This window comes from Capricornis sumatraensis, chromosome 14 (assembly GCF_032405125.1).
Source record: "Capricornis sumatraensis isolate serow.1 chromosome 14, serow.2, whole genome shotgun sequence".
NCBI classification, from domain to species: Eukaryota; Metazoa; Chordata; class Mammalia; order Artiodactyla; family Bovidae; genus Capricornis; species Capricornis sumatraensis.
The window spans coordinates 54,401,673-54,415,915 of NC_091082.1; the positions used below are offsets into that span (position 1 = coordinate 54,401,673).

The following is a 14,243-nucleotide window of genomic DNA, read 5'->3' on the forward strand; positions in this document are numbered from 1 at the left end:
GAAAGTGCTACTCCCTGGTCTACAGGCCCACGATCCTCCCAGAGGCTCCAGGAGAGAATCTGCTTCCTTCCTTTCCCGGCTTCTAGAGGCGCCTGTACTCTCTGGCTTGTGGCCTGTCGTCCACCCTTATAGCCACAGCCCAGCATCTCCCTGACCCTGCGTCTGGTCACGGCTCCCTCGTCCTCTCGCAAGGACTGCTGTGATGACCTTGGGTCCACCTGGGTGATGCAGGCTGAGTGCTCACCTCAAGATCTGTAACCTCATCCCACCTGTGAGGTCCCTTTGTGTTAAATTCCAGCTGACACAGAGAGGCCAGTAAGGCTCTAGCCCACTTCTGAGCTCTGCCTTTTACCCCACCCTGATCTCACCCTGTGAGCCCTGGGGATAGGACACTGGCAGAAACCCCAGGAGAGCAAGGGGCGTCTCAACCCTTGTAGGATAGGAACTGCTCCCCCTCTGTGGCCAGCCTCCCAGCAGTGGGCATGGGCCCCTCTGAGGTTTGGAGATTAGGGATGATGGGTGGAGGCAGTGAGCTTCCTGGCTCATCACAGAGTGTTTGCACTGGAACTAGGGTCCCTGAAAGCACAGCTGAGTCCCCATCTCTCAGACAGGCTCCTATGCCAGGGATGCCCCCGTGGGTCCAGCCTTGAATGGAGTCACTCCTCAGCCTCAGATCCAGGACAACTGCCCGTGTCCTGGGACCCAGGTGGAAGGACAGGGGTTCGTCCGTGTCTTCACTGCTGAAGAGCTGGAGCTCCCTGCCCGGTGCACTCGCCCATTTGATTCATTGTGACAGCATCAGAAGCAGCTTCTTGCCTGATGCAAATGTGCCTGCTGCAGAAAGAGAGGAAGGAAGCGATTTGTTTTAAATGTCACTTATTATTATTACCTTGTTGGAAGGACTCTTCTCACGCCCTCGAGACACCACAGGGCGTTCCGTGAGCACTCTCTCCCCTGGGGTTCCAGACACCTCCCCCACCCCAAGGGCTGTGTGAGAAGGACACTCAGACCCCAAGACGTGACAGTCCTGGGCTTCTGTCTATTCGCGCGTACTATGCAGGAGTGACCTACCAGAGAGACAGCCATTTGCAGACAAGGAAATCGAGGCACAGCAGGCTCTAGGCTTGCCCCCTGCCCAAGTTCAAACCTAGGGCTGGGGACTCCCACCTCCTGTGGGCCCCAGGGCTCCTCCCCAGGGCATCGTAGCCTGGGGAATTGGCGGGCCTCCTGGGTGGCTCCAGATCTGGAAAGCCTGCCCCTTGTGGGGATGGTCTGGCTGTATCAGGGCTAATCTGTCCCTGCTTCTGTGACTTGGAGGAGAACTGGGTGGTCCCTCCTGGCCTCACTTCCGGGGATCCCACCCCATGCAAAGTGGCACGTGGTACCCAGCGCCCGCGGGAGATGCTGTTTTTCCCCTTGAGCGTGTTTCACCAACCTTAAACGTGTTGTCGTCCAGGTGGGTTTGGGTGTGTGATCTAGTGGGACAGTCCCCGCCCTTTGGACCACTCTGCCAGGGCCACATGTGTCTCACTGCCCACCGTGGGGCACCCTTGAGCATGTGGCAGGTCACACCTGCCCTTGCAGTTTCTGAGACAAAGCAAACAGGAGCCCAGCTGGACTCAGACTGGGGTTGTGTCCTACCCAGACAGGTCCCCACTGTCCCAGGCTGAGGTTGAGACTGGCCCAGCCCCCCCGGAGGTGGCGGCCCTGCCCCTGGTCCCAGGGAGGAGGGAGGGAGCATGGCCTGCCGGGCTGCTTGGGCAGAGGCAGCCACCGTGGTAGCTGAGGTGAAGCGTCTGCAGGAGGGGCCCATCCAGCTGGAGTCTGCCATGGCCACTGTCCACACAGGGCCGCATGTTGGTTCAGGGATAAGGGGCGCCCACTCTCATGGAGCCCCCAGGCTGTGAGGGAGCTGAGCAGACCTGCAGGTGCCTGGAGCTGGAAGCCTGGAAGGAGAAGAGCTCTGTTCCAGAAAGATGCCCGTGCAGAGGGTGGATGGTGGCAGCGTGTGGAGTGGGTGTGTCTGTTTCCACAAAGCTGGGTGCATTGCTTTGACCCCCACCTCTGTGGACTGACCACTCCATGCTCTCAAGTCCTGGGGGGAGCCAGTGACATGGCAGCAGCTGGTGGGAGCCTTCCTGGCTCCTGGGAGCTGACAAGCCATGGATGTGGCCAGAGGTGCCCTGGGGTGTGACTGACCCCATCCCCTGTGACTGACCGCAGACCGCAGGGTTGTCTGGGGTGTACTTTCCCAGCCAAGGGTCAGGGAATGGTGGCCCTTGGCTGCACTGGGGTCCCTCCTTGTCTGTTTCAAATCCAGTCCCTGCCCCTCAATTACCGAGTCTGGCTTCCCGTTTTTAAGCACCTCCGTGTGGGGCAGCCTGAGGCTCGTGAGGTAGGAGTGTTGCCGTCTCCGAGGGGTGGAGGCTGGTGTTGGGGCTGTGCTGAAGCTTTCCCGACCTGTAGGAGGCCGTCATTGTGTCTCCTGCCGTGAGTGGCTCTCAGGACCATGTCCCCTCAGGTCTCAAGTACATCATCAGCCGGCTTTGTTTTCTGAAGTCAGTTTTGATGAGAAATTTCTTCACATTTCTACCCAAAATGATCAGCCATGTGGTTGGTGGAAGGCTTACACAGGAGATGAGGCATGGGTGTGTTTTCATTTGTTCTTTAAGCAAATGGTTGTTGAAAGGCCCTGCATTCATTGCCCCTGCATCCCTGCCCCTTGGCTGGGAGCTCTGATGAGTTTCCTCTTGAGGAAGGGGCTTGACCCTACTTCTCAGCACGTGGCCCCCACAAGCCCTTTGTCTGGTCATGGGTGAGAGTGTGCTGGCCGGCACTGGGGTAGGCTGATGGGGATGGGTAGGAATGCCGGGAAATCCTCAGGGACGCCCACCTCCCCTTCCTACTCCCCTAGAGACGGCCCATGGGGGCCATGTTGGGGCTGTTCCCAGGGCTGTTGCCCGTCGCTGACTCTTTGGCCTTCCTTTCCCCCAGAAGTGGCCATGTGTGACACGGAGCGCTCCCTGTGAATATGGGGTGAGTGTGGCACAGAGCATCTGTACTTTATAACACAAATAACTGCTCCCGCTTCTGATTGCCCACATGCTGACCCCTAACCATCACCCGCTGCCCCGACTTATCTGTCCTCCTAGTCTCTAAACATGTCTTGTGGGGCTGTCTTTGTGGAGCTGGGACGTTGGGGTTCTCGGGTGTTAGAAGGTCACTGCAGCCAGAGCTGGTCTGACCTAGACAGGAATTTCCTTGAGCCTGGCCCAGAAGCAGGCTGCCTTGGGGTGGTGGTCCTGGGCATGTGTCAGAGGAAAGCCCTAAGCATCAGTGCTGCCCTGGGGTGCAAAGCACCATCAGTGGTGGTAATAAGTGCACTACCTGCCTGCCACCACCAGGCAGAAGCCTCAGCACCTGGCTTGTTTCATGCCAGCCTGTAGTTACCCCGAGGGGCAGCTGGAGTCTGTTTGTAGGCCAAAAACTGGGCTCCGTGAGATTAAGCCAAGGGAAGGGAAGACCAAGGTCAGAGGTTGCAGGGAGCCCATGACCGGGAGAGATGCTCTAGGGTAGGTGTTCAGGACCCAAGGGTGTGGGGAGTGCAGAGAGGTTGGGTGGGGGCGGGGAGAGAGCAGGGGACCCCCCACCCACCCCCCGGGACAGTACCATGAAAACGTGTGACCGTCTGTGATGGAAACTGCTGGAGTTGGGAGGTGGGGGCACACAGGGACTCTGACCACAGAGAGGGCCGCACTGGTGTCTTTGGAAGGCAGATCTTTGGCTCAGGGGAGAGTGCTGGTCCTATGGGCAAGACTGGCGGGGAAGAGAGCATGACAAGATAGACGCAGCCCCACCTAGACAGAAGGTAGGAAGGAGACATGGGCTGGAGTGCAGACGGTGGCTCCAGGGGACCTAGGACCGTGGTCAGTGTGAAGGCTTGGCTTGACCATACTTGCAACCCTGCCGTCAGACCAGCATCCGGAATGTTACAGCCAGCCGGGAGGGACTGGGGAGGGTGGAGGAAGGTTCTTCAGTGGCCCGTAGAGCAGCCATGCAGCTCCAGGGGCACAAGTAAGTCCAGACCGTGGTCAGCACAGATTCAGCCTTAACCTGCCAAGGGATCTGAGAGCAGGCGAGGGGCCAGCACCCTTCCCCAGACGCTGCCACACTGAGGGTAGAGACCCTTGCCTGGGTGGCCACCGGGATCCCTTCAGCTCTGAATGTTTCCGTAAGTGAAGGAGGCCTGCTTGCTGACCAGAAGGCGAACACTCAGGGGCTCCCGTGTGCTGTCGCTGTGACATCCTATGGTGAGGACTGTGGTGTGCGCTGTCTCACCGGCGTCTGCAGCGTCCTTCCTACCCGCCCTGGTCTGGCCGCCCTGACCCGCTGTCTGCTCCGCAGGCTGTGTCATCACCATCTCCGGGCGCATGACCTTTACCAGCAATAAGTCCATGGAGATTGAGGTCTTGGTGGACGCCGACCCCGTGGTGAACAACTTTGTGAAGCGCTACCGGGCCGCCAGTGCCTTCTTCACCTACGTGTCCCTGAGCCCGGAGGGCAAGTCTCTGCCTGTGCCCCAGCTCGTGGTGAGTGACCCCTCTGGCCCATGTGTCCTTGGGAGTGACTGACCCCCATGCTGAGCCAGCCTGCTGCGCACTTACTGGGCTTTCAGGAGAAACCGAGTCACAAGAGTCTGTTCTGGGCCGCTGGGCCCCCCTCCACTCCTGAGGGGCCAGCCACCTTGGCTGAGGTGCAGGACACACGTGAGAGCCCATCCCTGGGGGTGCGGGGAAGGGGCTGGGCAGACAGTGTGAGAGGGGGTGCCCCTTACAAGTTCCTTGCCGAGGGATGAGCGTGCTGCCCTGGGGGTCTTGATGCTGTGTACGATTGCTGGAGTGGGGTCAGGGGAGAGGACCCTCCCGGGGTGAGCTCTCAAGGAGCCCCTGGCCTGAGTCCTGCACGATGGGGCCAAACCAGACCCCGCACCTTGAGGCTGGGCCTCATGGCCTTTCCCAGCCTGGGCGCAGGCGGGCAGCTACCACCACAAGCAGACCCTGGGTCTCTAGTCCAGGCACAGATCCTGGAGGGCCTCAGCCCCCAGCAGGGTTCCCTTGGGACTGTCCTGGGTTCTACAAGCCAAGAGGCTGCTGTTGGGGCTGCTGGGGGTGAGGGTCACAAGCATTTTCTTAATTTGGAAAAGAGAAGATTGGATTCGCTGAGCATGTAAGGATTTCCCTCCCTCTTGCCATCCCCCTCAGTGCCCCCCCTCCAACCCCCATCTCAGTTCTTGGCACCTGCAGGCCCCCAGTGCTTAAGGCCACAATCACAGGAGTCTTCTGAGGCTCCCCCTCCCTCATGCCCAGCCCTGCCTGGTCCTGGGGCACCACCCTGCTCCTGTCTGGGATCACTGACAGCACCTCCTCCTGGTCCCTCCCTCCTTTACACGCTCACACACGTATACACACACGCGCGCACACACAGTCTGTTCTCCAGCACAGGGGTGATTTGTTCTCAGCTGTGCAGATCTCGTCACTTCCCTGCTGAAACTTCAGGATTCTGGTTCATTTAGAATAAAACCCATGGTCCTAAGGCTCATGCCTTGAGGGTCCGTGCACGCTGCCCCTGCCACCCACTCCACCCCCGCCTGCTCCTGCCTCACCTGGAGCCCTGCTGCCCCCACAGAGGTTCCAGGCCACCTTCAGGGGTCAGTCCTCACCCCCCAGGGTGAGCCCAGTGTCGCCTCCTTGGAGGAGCCTCACTGACCCCCATCCAGCATCCCCATCGTGGTCTGGCCTTGTCCCTGCCCTGCCCTGCTCCAAAGCACCAGCCCCCTGATTTGGTGATGCTGGTCACTTGCTGATTGTCCCGCCCCCACTTATCTGAGCCTCACGAAGACTAGAACATGTGTGTTCCCCAGGGGTCACTGGGCCTGCAAGTCTCAGTACTTGGGGGGTGCTCTCTGGAAAGTGCATGAATCCTGCTGTGTGCAAGGCCTGAAGTGAGAGACAGGCAGTGTGGATGCTCAGAGGAGCAGGGTGTGTGCTGGGCTGGCAGCTTCCACCTGAGGGCTGTGAAGTGGTGCCCAGGGGGTGAGCAGGAGCCCCCAGAAAAGCCAGTGGGTAAGGGCCATGTTGGGAGGTCCCAGGAGCTCAAAAGCTAGCAACTTGGCATGAGCTAGCCATGGAAGAGCCCAGGAGTTAGGGAGCAGAGGCGGCCAGGATTGGGGGGTGGGGGGTGAGTGGTGAGGAAGCCTGGCTGGGAGCACTCAGTAATTGTGTATTGAATGAATGAGGAAGGAATGAATGAACAAATGAAGGAATGAATGGCGCATCTGGATTTCCCCTGAGGCTAATGAGAGCTTTATAATGTCACACATTCCTTAGTGATGCCTGTCGGGTAAGTGCCCTGCCTGGAGCTCTGAGTCCTCTGCTGCTTCTCTCCGCCAAGCTCAGCCCAGCCGTGGGGGCCAGGCTCCCCTGCGCGTTACCCTGTTACACTGGTGAGGAACCCCTCAGCCCAGCAAGGCTGACTCACTTGTAGACGTTCACACAGCTGGCCGTGGTAGCCTGAGTGTGGAGAAGTCCTCTCTGTTCAGGCTGCTCCTGGTTGGTCTTGAGTCAGGCCCTGGGTCTGCCACTAGGGGGCCGGGAGGAAGCCAGAATCCCCAGCTGAGGTTGGGCTGGGCTGTGCTGAGCACAGAAGCCTGGGCAAGGGGTGGGGGTGTATTGGGGTCTCCAGCGCCTGGCGCTTTTGTGGAAGTGGCTGGCAAGCGACTCGGGCCCCCTGCCAGTCTGAGCCCTGCTTCCAGAAGCGCCTACCAGGGCTGCCACCACCCCCGCCGCGTCTGTGCCCCACGCAGATCCCCACCTCCTGGAGAAGAGCATGTACCGAGGCCTCTGTCACAGTAAACATATGGCGCTGAGGCTCACTTCCTCATGGGACTGCATGAGGTCCTGCGTGCTTCTTCTCTGGCTGAGGATGGCTGCCTGGCCTGCGTTGGGGGGTGCTTCTTGGTGGCAGCTGAGTCCCCTCTCTCGGAGATGCTAATGTGACTCCCCCACCCCGCTCCTCCTCTCTGGGGCCTCACAGGCCCGCGGGGGAGCCATCCGGCCTCATGAAGGCCCCTGATGTGGCCAGAGGAGCCTTGGCTGCCTACTGGGCCCTCTCCTGTCCCTCCCCATCCCCCACGGCCCCTCCTGGGGCTCTGATGAAGCAGGGTGGGGGGTGGAGGAGGCTGCAGAGAGGAGGGCTGGTGAACCTGGCTTCGAAAGATGGGGGCTCCACCGTATTGAAGGAAGGAAGGGGTGGCCAGGGAGAGTGCCGTCCTCAGGTGGGCTCTGGACTGACACCACCCCTCATATAGCCCTGGCCCTGCTGCCCAGGGACCAGGCCTGTGGGGGGCGGGGGTAGGGGTCCATCAGCCTCGGCCCCTCCCTCCCAGCTCCTCAGCCACAGCACCCCCCACCTTGCATTGGTCATGGTGGGTTCCCTGGGAAAGCCTTGCCTCCCCCCCACCACCCTCCAGCATTCTTGATGGGCTTTCCTGAGCCCAAGGATGGGGTGCTTACCTCACATGCACGCCACCCTGATGGTGCAGCAGGATGGCTGCCACCCCGCCTGGCCCCTTGGTTGATAATCTGTGTCCCCTACCTCTGCCCACAGGCCTGACCTCCAGCCTTGACCCTCTCGGCCTCAAGTGCAGGCTCACCCTTGTTCTCTGCAGACCCTTGTCCCGTCTCTGTCCATGTTGCCACAGGGCCCCTTGGGGACACCTGTCAGCCTGGCCGCCCCCAGCATCTCCATCCTGTTTACTGAATTTGCACCACACACAAGCGAGGCCTTGACCTCCGTCCTCCCGCCTCCCTCGCCTCCAGGCTCCAGCAGGACAGCCCCATCCAAGGATGCTCTCTGTCTTTAATCTCACTGGCCTCTCCCTGGCTTTGGCACGACTCAACTGTGAAGGACTCTGCAGTGTCCAGACAGCCACCCCGTGGCCACGTCACCTGGGCTCTGAGAGAGCCCACCTGCACCCTGCCCTCGGTTGGGGGTGGAACCAGGCCCCAGGCCGCCTCTGTTTCCTCCACAGGGTCTCAGCAGGTATCTCAAACATAACATTCCCAGCCACCTCCCCCCAAAACCCTGCTTTTCCTGGTGTGTTCAGCCTGGCTTCTCTCTCCCCCTCTCAGCTCCAAGCCGCATACCTGCCCTGTTCCTGCTACCACCTCCCTGACTGCACTGTGTCCGAGCAAATGTTAGAACAGAATCACATTCGCTGCCTCTCCCACCTCGACGGTTCAGCGGCTCCTTGGTGCCCTGGGCACGGACAAGCCCGGCCAAGTCGGCTGCCATTGTTCCTCAAATCCCCAACCCAGTCCTGCCTCAGGGCCTTTGCACTGGCTGTTCCTCTGCCAGGACACTTCCCTCCAGTCATCATGATGTCAGCGCTTGCCATAGTTTCCCAGATAATTCCTCCCTCAATGATCTTCCCTCCCCTCTCTGGATAAAGCCTCATTACTCCTCCCCCCATCACCCAGTGACTCCTGTTGCCTGGAGAGAACCTGGAGTTGGTGGAAGGGGGCGCTCAAAAGGAACCAGGAACTGAGAGGGCTGGGGATGGGGCTGGTCACAGGAGAGGAGGGGCAGCGACCACCTGTGGCCCCCCCAGTTGCTGGAGGGCAGGCCTGGCCTAGGACCTCCCTTCCGGCCCTTTCCTCTGCTGTTGGCTGAAGGAGTGGGGCCTGCAGGGCCCCCCAGATGGCCCTGAGACCAAGGACATCTGAGGATATCCACCATCTTCATTTTGAAAAGCTCCTTCTGTTGTAGATGCAGGTGGACAGGGTATCGTGGCAAGGTCTGCAGCCCGGCTGTTGGTGGTTCTGTGGCGTGCTCGCCCAGGGGCTGCTTTCAGCTCAATTGAAGGCACTATGGCGCCCCTTCTGCCCTGCCTGTACCCCAGAATTCAGCCTGCTGGGAAGACCAGTGCCAGCAGCAGTCTGGGAAGAGTGCCTCCCCCAGGGTCCAGTCTCCATGGAGAGCTGCTTGTGGTCATGGAGCCCTTTGTGGAGGAGCCCCTGGCCTTCTGGGGCTGGGCCCGTCTCTGTACCTGGGGGGCTGCCTGCGCCCTTTCCAGAAACCCAGGAACCTGGGATGTGGGTGGGCAGGCGAGAGGAAGTCAGCTGCTTGATGAAGGGGATGGGACGGGGACTGAATTCCCAGGTTTTCAGGGCCAGTGCTGGTGATAGCCGCTTCTTGCCGGCCGGCTGCATGTAGACCCAGGCTATCCTTGCTAATTAAAGATGGTCTTTGATTCTTCACTGAGGTGTCCTGGGGCCACTGATGTGGATAAAAATAGCCCCTGGTGGGGGAGGGTGGGCAGAGTCCCTAGCCTCCAGCCTGGCCTCTGCGGCGCTCACTGGGGAACCACCAACACTGCGTTGTCTGTCTCTGAGCCCATGTGTGGCGCGTGGGGGCTCAGCCCTCCCCACCCCCAGTGTCAGCACTTCTTCTCCAGTCTATTTTTAGCTCCCGTCCCCAGGGCCTGGCTGACACGGAAGGCAGCGTGGCTGTGGGAGTTTTTCTTGATGAATATTTTATGCTGGGAGGGCCCGCTGCACCGCGCCAGCAGATGCCGGCACTTCCAGGCTGATTGTTAAAGGCGAGTGTGGCCTGTGGAGCCAGCCAGCTCCCTCTGAAGGCCTCCCTGCAGCCGTGCCCTCTGATTTCAAGGGTTGGGGTGAAGGGCAGAGTTAGAGGGGTGGCTCCCTGGGACCCACTTCCACACTGGTCCTAGCACCTCCCAGGGGTGACTTTTCAACCTGGGAGTGGGAGGACTTTAGTCCCCCCAAACGTGAGAACTAGTGGACCCTGTGTTAAAGCGGGGGCAAGGCTGGTTTCCGTTCTCTGGTTCAGTCCTGGGTGCTGCAGACCCTGAGGTCCTGGGAGACCCGCATTGGGGGAGGTCGCCCCTCGCCGAGGGAGCCACCTGGACCATGTGCCAGGGCAGTCACATGATGCCAGTTTTGGACATGAGCATTCACAACTGCTTCGTGGGTCATTTGGAAAAGGATCATTTGTTTTCCCCGGTGAGCTGAGCAGCATGGCCATGTCACATTGGGGTCACGGAGCAGGGTCTTTTCAAAGCCGCTTTGCTTGGCTCCCAGAGAACCCAAACCTCAGAGCAACCTGTGGTGCGGGGGTTTTGGCCGCTGCTTGTAGACTGTCATCTCCTGGTCCACCAGGAACTGCTGACAGGTGGAGGACAGGGCCTGGACCCGGGAGCCTCCGTCGCCAGCACTGAAGTGACAAATCGGAATGAAAATAGGAGGCAGGGAGGAAATTGAGGAGGCCACCAGCCTTCCCTCTCTCGGAGGGGCTGGCCCATAGCTGGCAGGGCTCCACCAAGAAGCAGTGAGATGTGAGCTCTGCACTTTCTCAGCTGGAGGTGCTTCCTCCTTCCATCAAGGCCAAACCTCAGGGCCCCATCCAGGGCCAGTCACCATACAGGTTTCCTGAGGACCGGCTCCCAAGGCCTGGGTGCCCGTGAAGCTGTTCCTTGTCTCCAGGACAGGTCTCCAGGACAGGCTGGTCTCTAGCACACCAGCCTGGGGTGTGCTCTGGGCCCACAGCAGGAGCTAAGCACTGAGTTCACACAGTGCCAACCCACCTCCTCACTAGGTGTTGGGGTGGGTTATCCGCACCCACCCAGACCACAGTGACAGCGATGAGACATGACTTTGACGTGAAGTCAACGTGGAGCAGACCTTGAACCCCTTGGCCAAGGTGGCCCCTTCCTGGGTGCTCAGAAATACAAGGATGAAAAGACCCTGCAACCCCCCAGGGGTAGGAAGGGTATAGAAGGGCCTCCCCACTCACTGGTAGGTGCATACAGAATCAGAGAATAGCATGCCAGCCCTGCCCGCAGGAGCGGAGATGCTTCATCAGGGGCATTGTCCATCCCCAGGTGTACTGGACACCCCACTTGTGCCTCCTGTCACCAGTGCAGGCCCCTATCGAGCCCCTCGGTGGTCTGAACCTTCTGGAATTGCTCAACGTGGAGGATGCCTGAATGTGTCCCCTGAGCAGAATCCTCAGTTCTCAATCGTCGTTGTTCAATCGCTCAGTCGTGTCCGACTCTCTGCGACTCCATGGACTGCAGCACGCCAGGCTTCCCTGTCCTTCACCATCTCCCAGAGTTTGCTCAAACTCACGTCCATTGAGTTGGTTCTGATCTTTAACACAGAGTCACGTCGGTTTGGAATTCAGACTTTCTTGCTTTGATCTTCGTTGGTTTGCTTGTTCATTCACTCAGCAGATGCTTCTGGGACCCCACTGTGTTCCGGGCGCCGTGTGGCCTCAGACAGACGGTGGGAAAGATGCTGGCACAGAGTGCACGCAGGGCAAAGGCTGGCAGTGAGAGCACAGCTCCTGGCCTGGGCCCAGCCCGTGGGAAGGGCTTGGCAAAAGACAGTGCAGTGGGGTCAGCATGTCAGCACACCCGGCCCTGGGGCCAGCACTGCGAACGGGTCCCGAGTCCCCTCTCCTGTGGGGGATGGCACCCTCCTGCCTCCTGCCTGGCAGCACCTGGTTCCCTGCGTCTTCTGGCCACCTGTTGACCCTTCTGCAGGTGAATTTCATGGTCGCACAGGAGGGCAGTTATCTGAGGAGCGGAGCCAGTGCTGTAGGGTGAGGAGAACCCCGGGTGAGGGTGTTTACGACTCCGCATTGGCTGTGTCATTGGAGGCTGTGATGCCATGTGCTGGGGGCTGTGGTGCTGAGCCCGGCGCAGTAGCTGCACAGTCCAGCCTGCGGCCCCTGGGAACCAGACACCAGACCGCAGACTGCGGCTTCCCGGTGCCCAGCCCATCCCCGCCCCAGGTCAGGGTCTGTGGGCCCAGCTGGAGGACGCAGCCGCCTGTGGGCAGCTCACCAGTGCCCCTGGCCACACCACCCCGAGTGACCTCAGTCATCAGACAATATCTTAATTGCCTGCGTGATTGTCCCAAGATCCCGCTCCTGTTATGAAGGCTGGAGAGGCTGTGCTGCATGGCTTCCTAATTAAGAAGGTCTTCATCCCTCAGGCTCACAGGAAGTTGTTCTGTCACCACTGGAAACCCTCTTTGCACCAGACATTCATTAATTACAAAAAGGACAAGCTCTTGATTTTACTGAGGGTGGAACTTAGTCACTCATCCTCTCTGCCAAGTTCCAAATGTGTGTTCTTGAAGCACAGAGAATGCAAAATGGAAAACATTTGGTTTGCACTGTTAGGTTCTGAAAGCCACAGGCTTCCCCACCAGTGGAAAGGAGCCCGGGAGACAGTGCTGGCTGGAGGAGGGAAAAATGAACAAGGGAGGCCCGGAGGCAGCAGGCAGGAGCCAGCGGGGCGCCCCCAGGACCCCACCCCCACCCATGTCCCTGGGCCTGAGTATGACCTTCCAAAGATCCAGTTGCCCTAAGTTGAGCCCCAGGGCCAACTGCCCTCCTCCCAGGGCATTGGCTATGCATTGGCAAACAGGAATACACTTCGTCTTTGAGGCTGTTCATGACAGGAGTTCATGAGTGTGCTGGGAAGCACACACATGCACACACACAGTGTAACTGCTGTGCTTGGAGAGTGGCCTCCACTGGCCCTGCAGGAGACCCTTCACCACGTCACCTCCTGGAGACCCCTGGTTCGTAGCTGGCCCTGGGAGCATCCTGGAGGCCGCCTGGCAACATGGCAGGTCCCGGTGACCCCATGATCCTTGGCACCCCTCTGAGGAGAGCAGAGGCCCAGGTGCAGGTACCAGACCTGGTCAATTCCAGTGTCTATCCAGCACCGAGAGAAGCGTCCAGAGCCTTCAGTGCACACTGTCTCTTCCACCAGGCAGGTAAACAGGGGTCACCGCACCCTGAGCTGCCAGTGAGCTCCTTTGCTGTCACCTGTCCTTTTTCAAATGCACAGGAAACCCTCCCCGCCAGGCTGGGGGATGGGCAGCCTGCAGGGGTCGGTAGCTCCTGCCAACAGCTTTAGGCACTTGAGAGGAAGTACGATTCCTACGGAGGAGCTTTGTCCTTCTCCCCATCACCTCCAACCCCCCATTAAAAACAGCAACAGCCAACAACTTATGTATTTATTTACTTTGCCGGATGGAGGGAGACGGCTGCGAGGAGGCAGTGGCAGCTGGGCCGTGGGTGGGGCCGCGTGCAGGGAGCCATCTGTCTAGTTCTGCCAGCTCCACGCCCAGCAGGGAAGTGGTGGCCCCTCTTAGTCACTTGGCTGGGAGAGCTGTTTATCCGAGCTCGCAGCCCTGGGGAGGCTGAGCATCCAGCAGCCGGCCGGGTAGGACCCTGCCTCCACCTTCATCAGAGAGGTGAGCAGAGTTGCTCACCCCTGGCTCTGTTCTTCCCCCACACACCTCTCCTCAGGCCTGAGGTGTCTTTATAACACCTCCTGGGGCAGGTGGGCAGGAAAGGCCCATCAGTATGTGGGGTGGCAGCACCAAATCCACAGAACCCAGAGCTCCCCACAAAGGCTGCCGTCCCCGGAGATGAGGTGAGGGGTGAGCCCTCGCCAGCTCCTTGTTCCCAGGCTGAACAAGGTTTGGCTGCGCTCTGCAGCCGGCCCGCTGCCCGCACATCCATCATCAGGCGGCAGGAGGTCTGTCTGAGGGCAGATCCTGGCTGATGAATTAGCTGCGCAATATTGAACGTCAGGGACTTGCTCGGCACAGCAACCTTGGGGCTGGTTGCTGGGCGCTGGGCGCTGGCTCCTCCCCACTTCCTGCCAGGCGGACACTGGAATTGACCAGGTGTTATACCTGCATCTGGGCTTCTGCCCTCCTGGGGTCGTGCACTGAGAGAAACGTCCAGAAGCTTCAATGCACATGTCGAGAGACTTCTGGGGGTGGGGTAGCAGCAGTTGTTTGGGGGAACCTGATGGAGGGCCGGGCTCATCACAGCCGCACATCAGGGCCACATGAGCCCCACTCACCCTTGAGGGTGCGTTGGGACCTGGTGGGAAGGGAAGGCACAGCGTCCATCTCCTTTTTGCCTCCTCTGGGAGGCACTGGTGCCAAAGCTGGAAGGGGAATGTGCCCCTGCCCCTGGCCTGTCCCCTCCTGGGTGCAGAAGGTTGGGCCCCTGCAGACTCAGGTGGGCTCCAGATTCATTCTGGATGTTCACCAGGGTGATGCTGTAGGGCCACCGTGTGCCCTGATGCCCACCAGCAGCCCCACCCCTGAGAGCCTGTCAGCACAAGC

The 14,243-nt window shown here is 59.9% G+C and overlaps 1 protein-coding gene across 1 annotated transcript in view; it reads left to right on the forward strand.

Annotated features, from left to right (window-relative positions):
- ACOT7 (acyl-CoA thioesterase 7) overlaps positions 1–14,243 on the forward strand; it is a 101,063-nt gene that overhangs the window by 84,026 nt on the left and 2,794 nt on the right. The window contains 1 exon segment of the mRNA XM_068986308.1: positions 4,405–4,589. Coding sequence (XP_068842409.1) covers positions 4,405–4,589 — 185 coding nt within the window.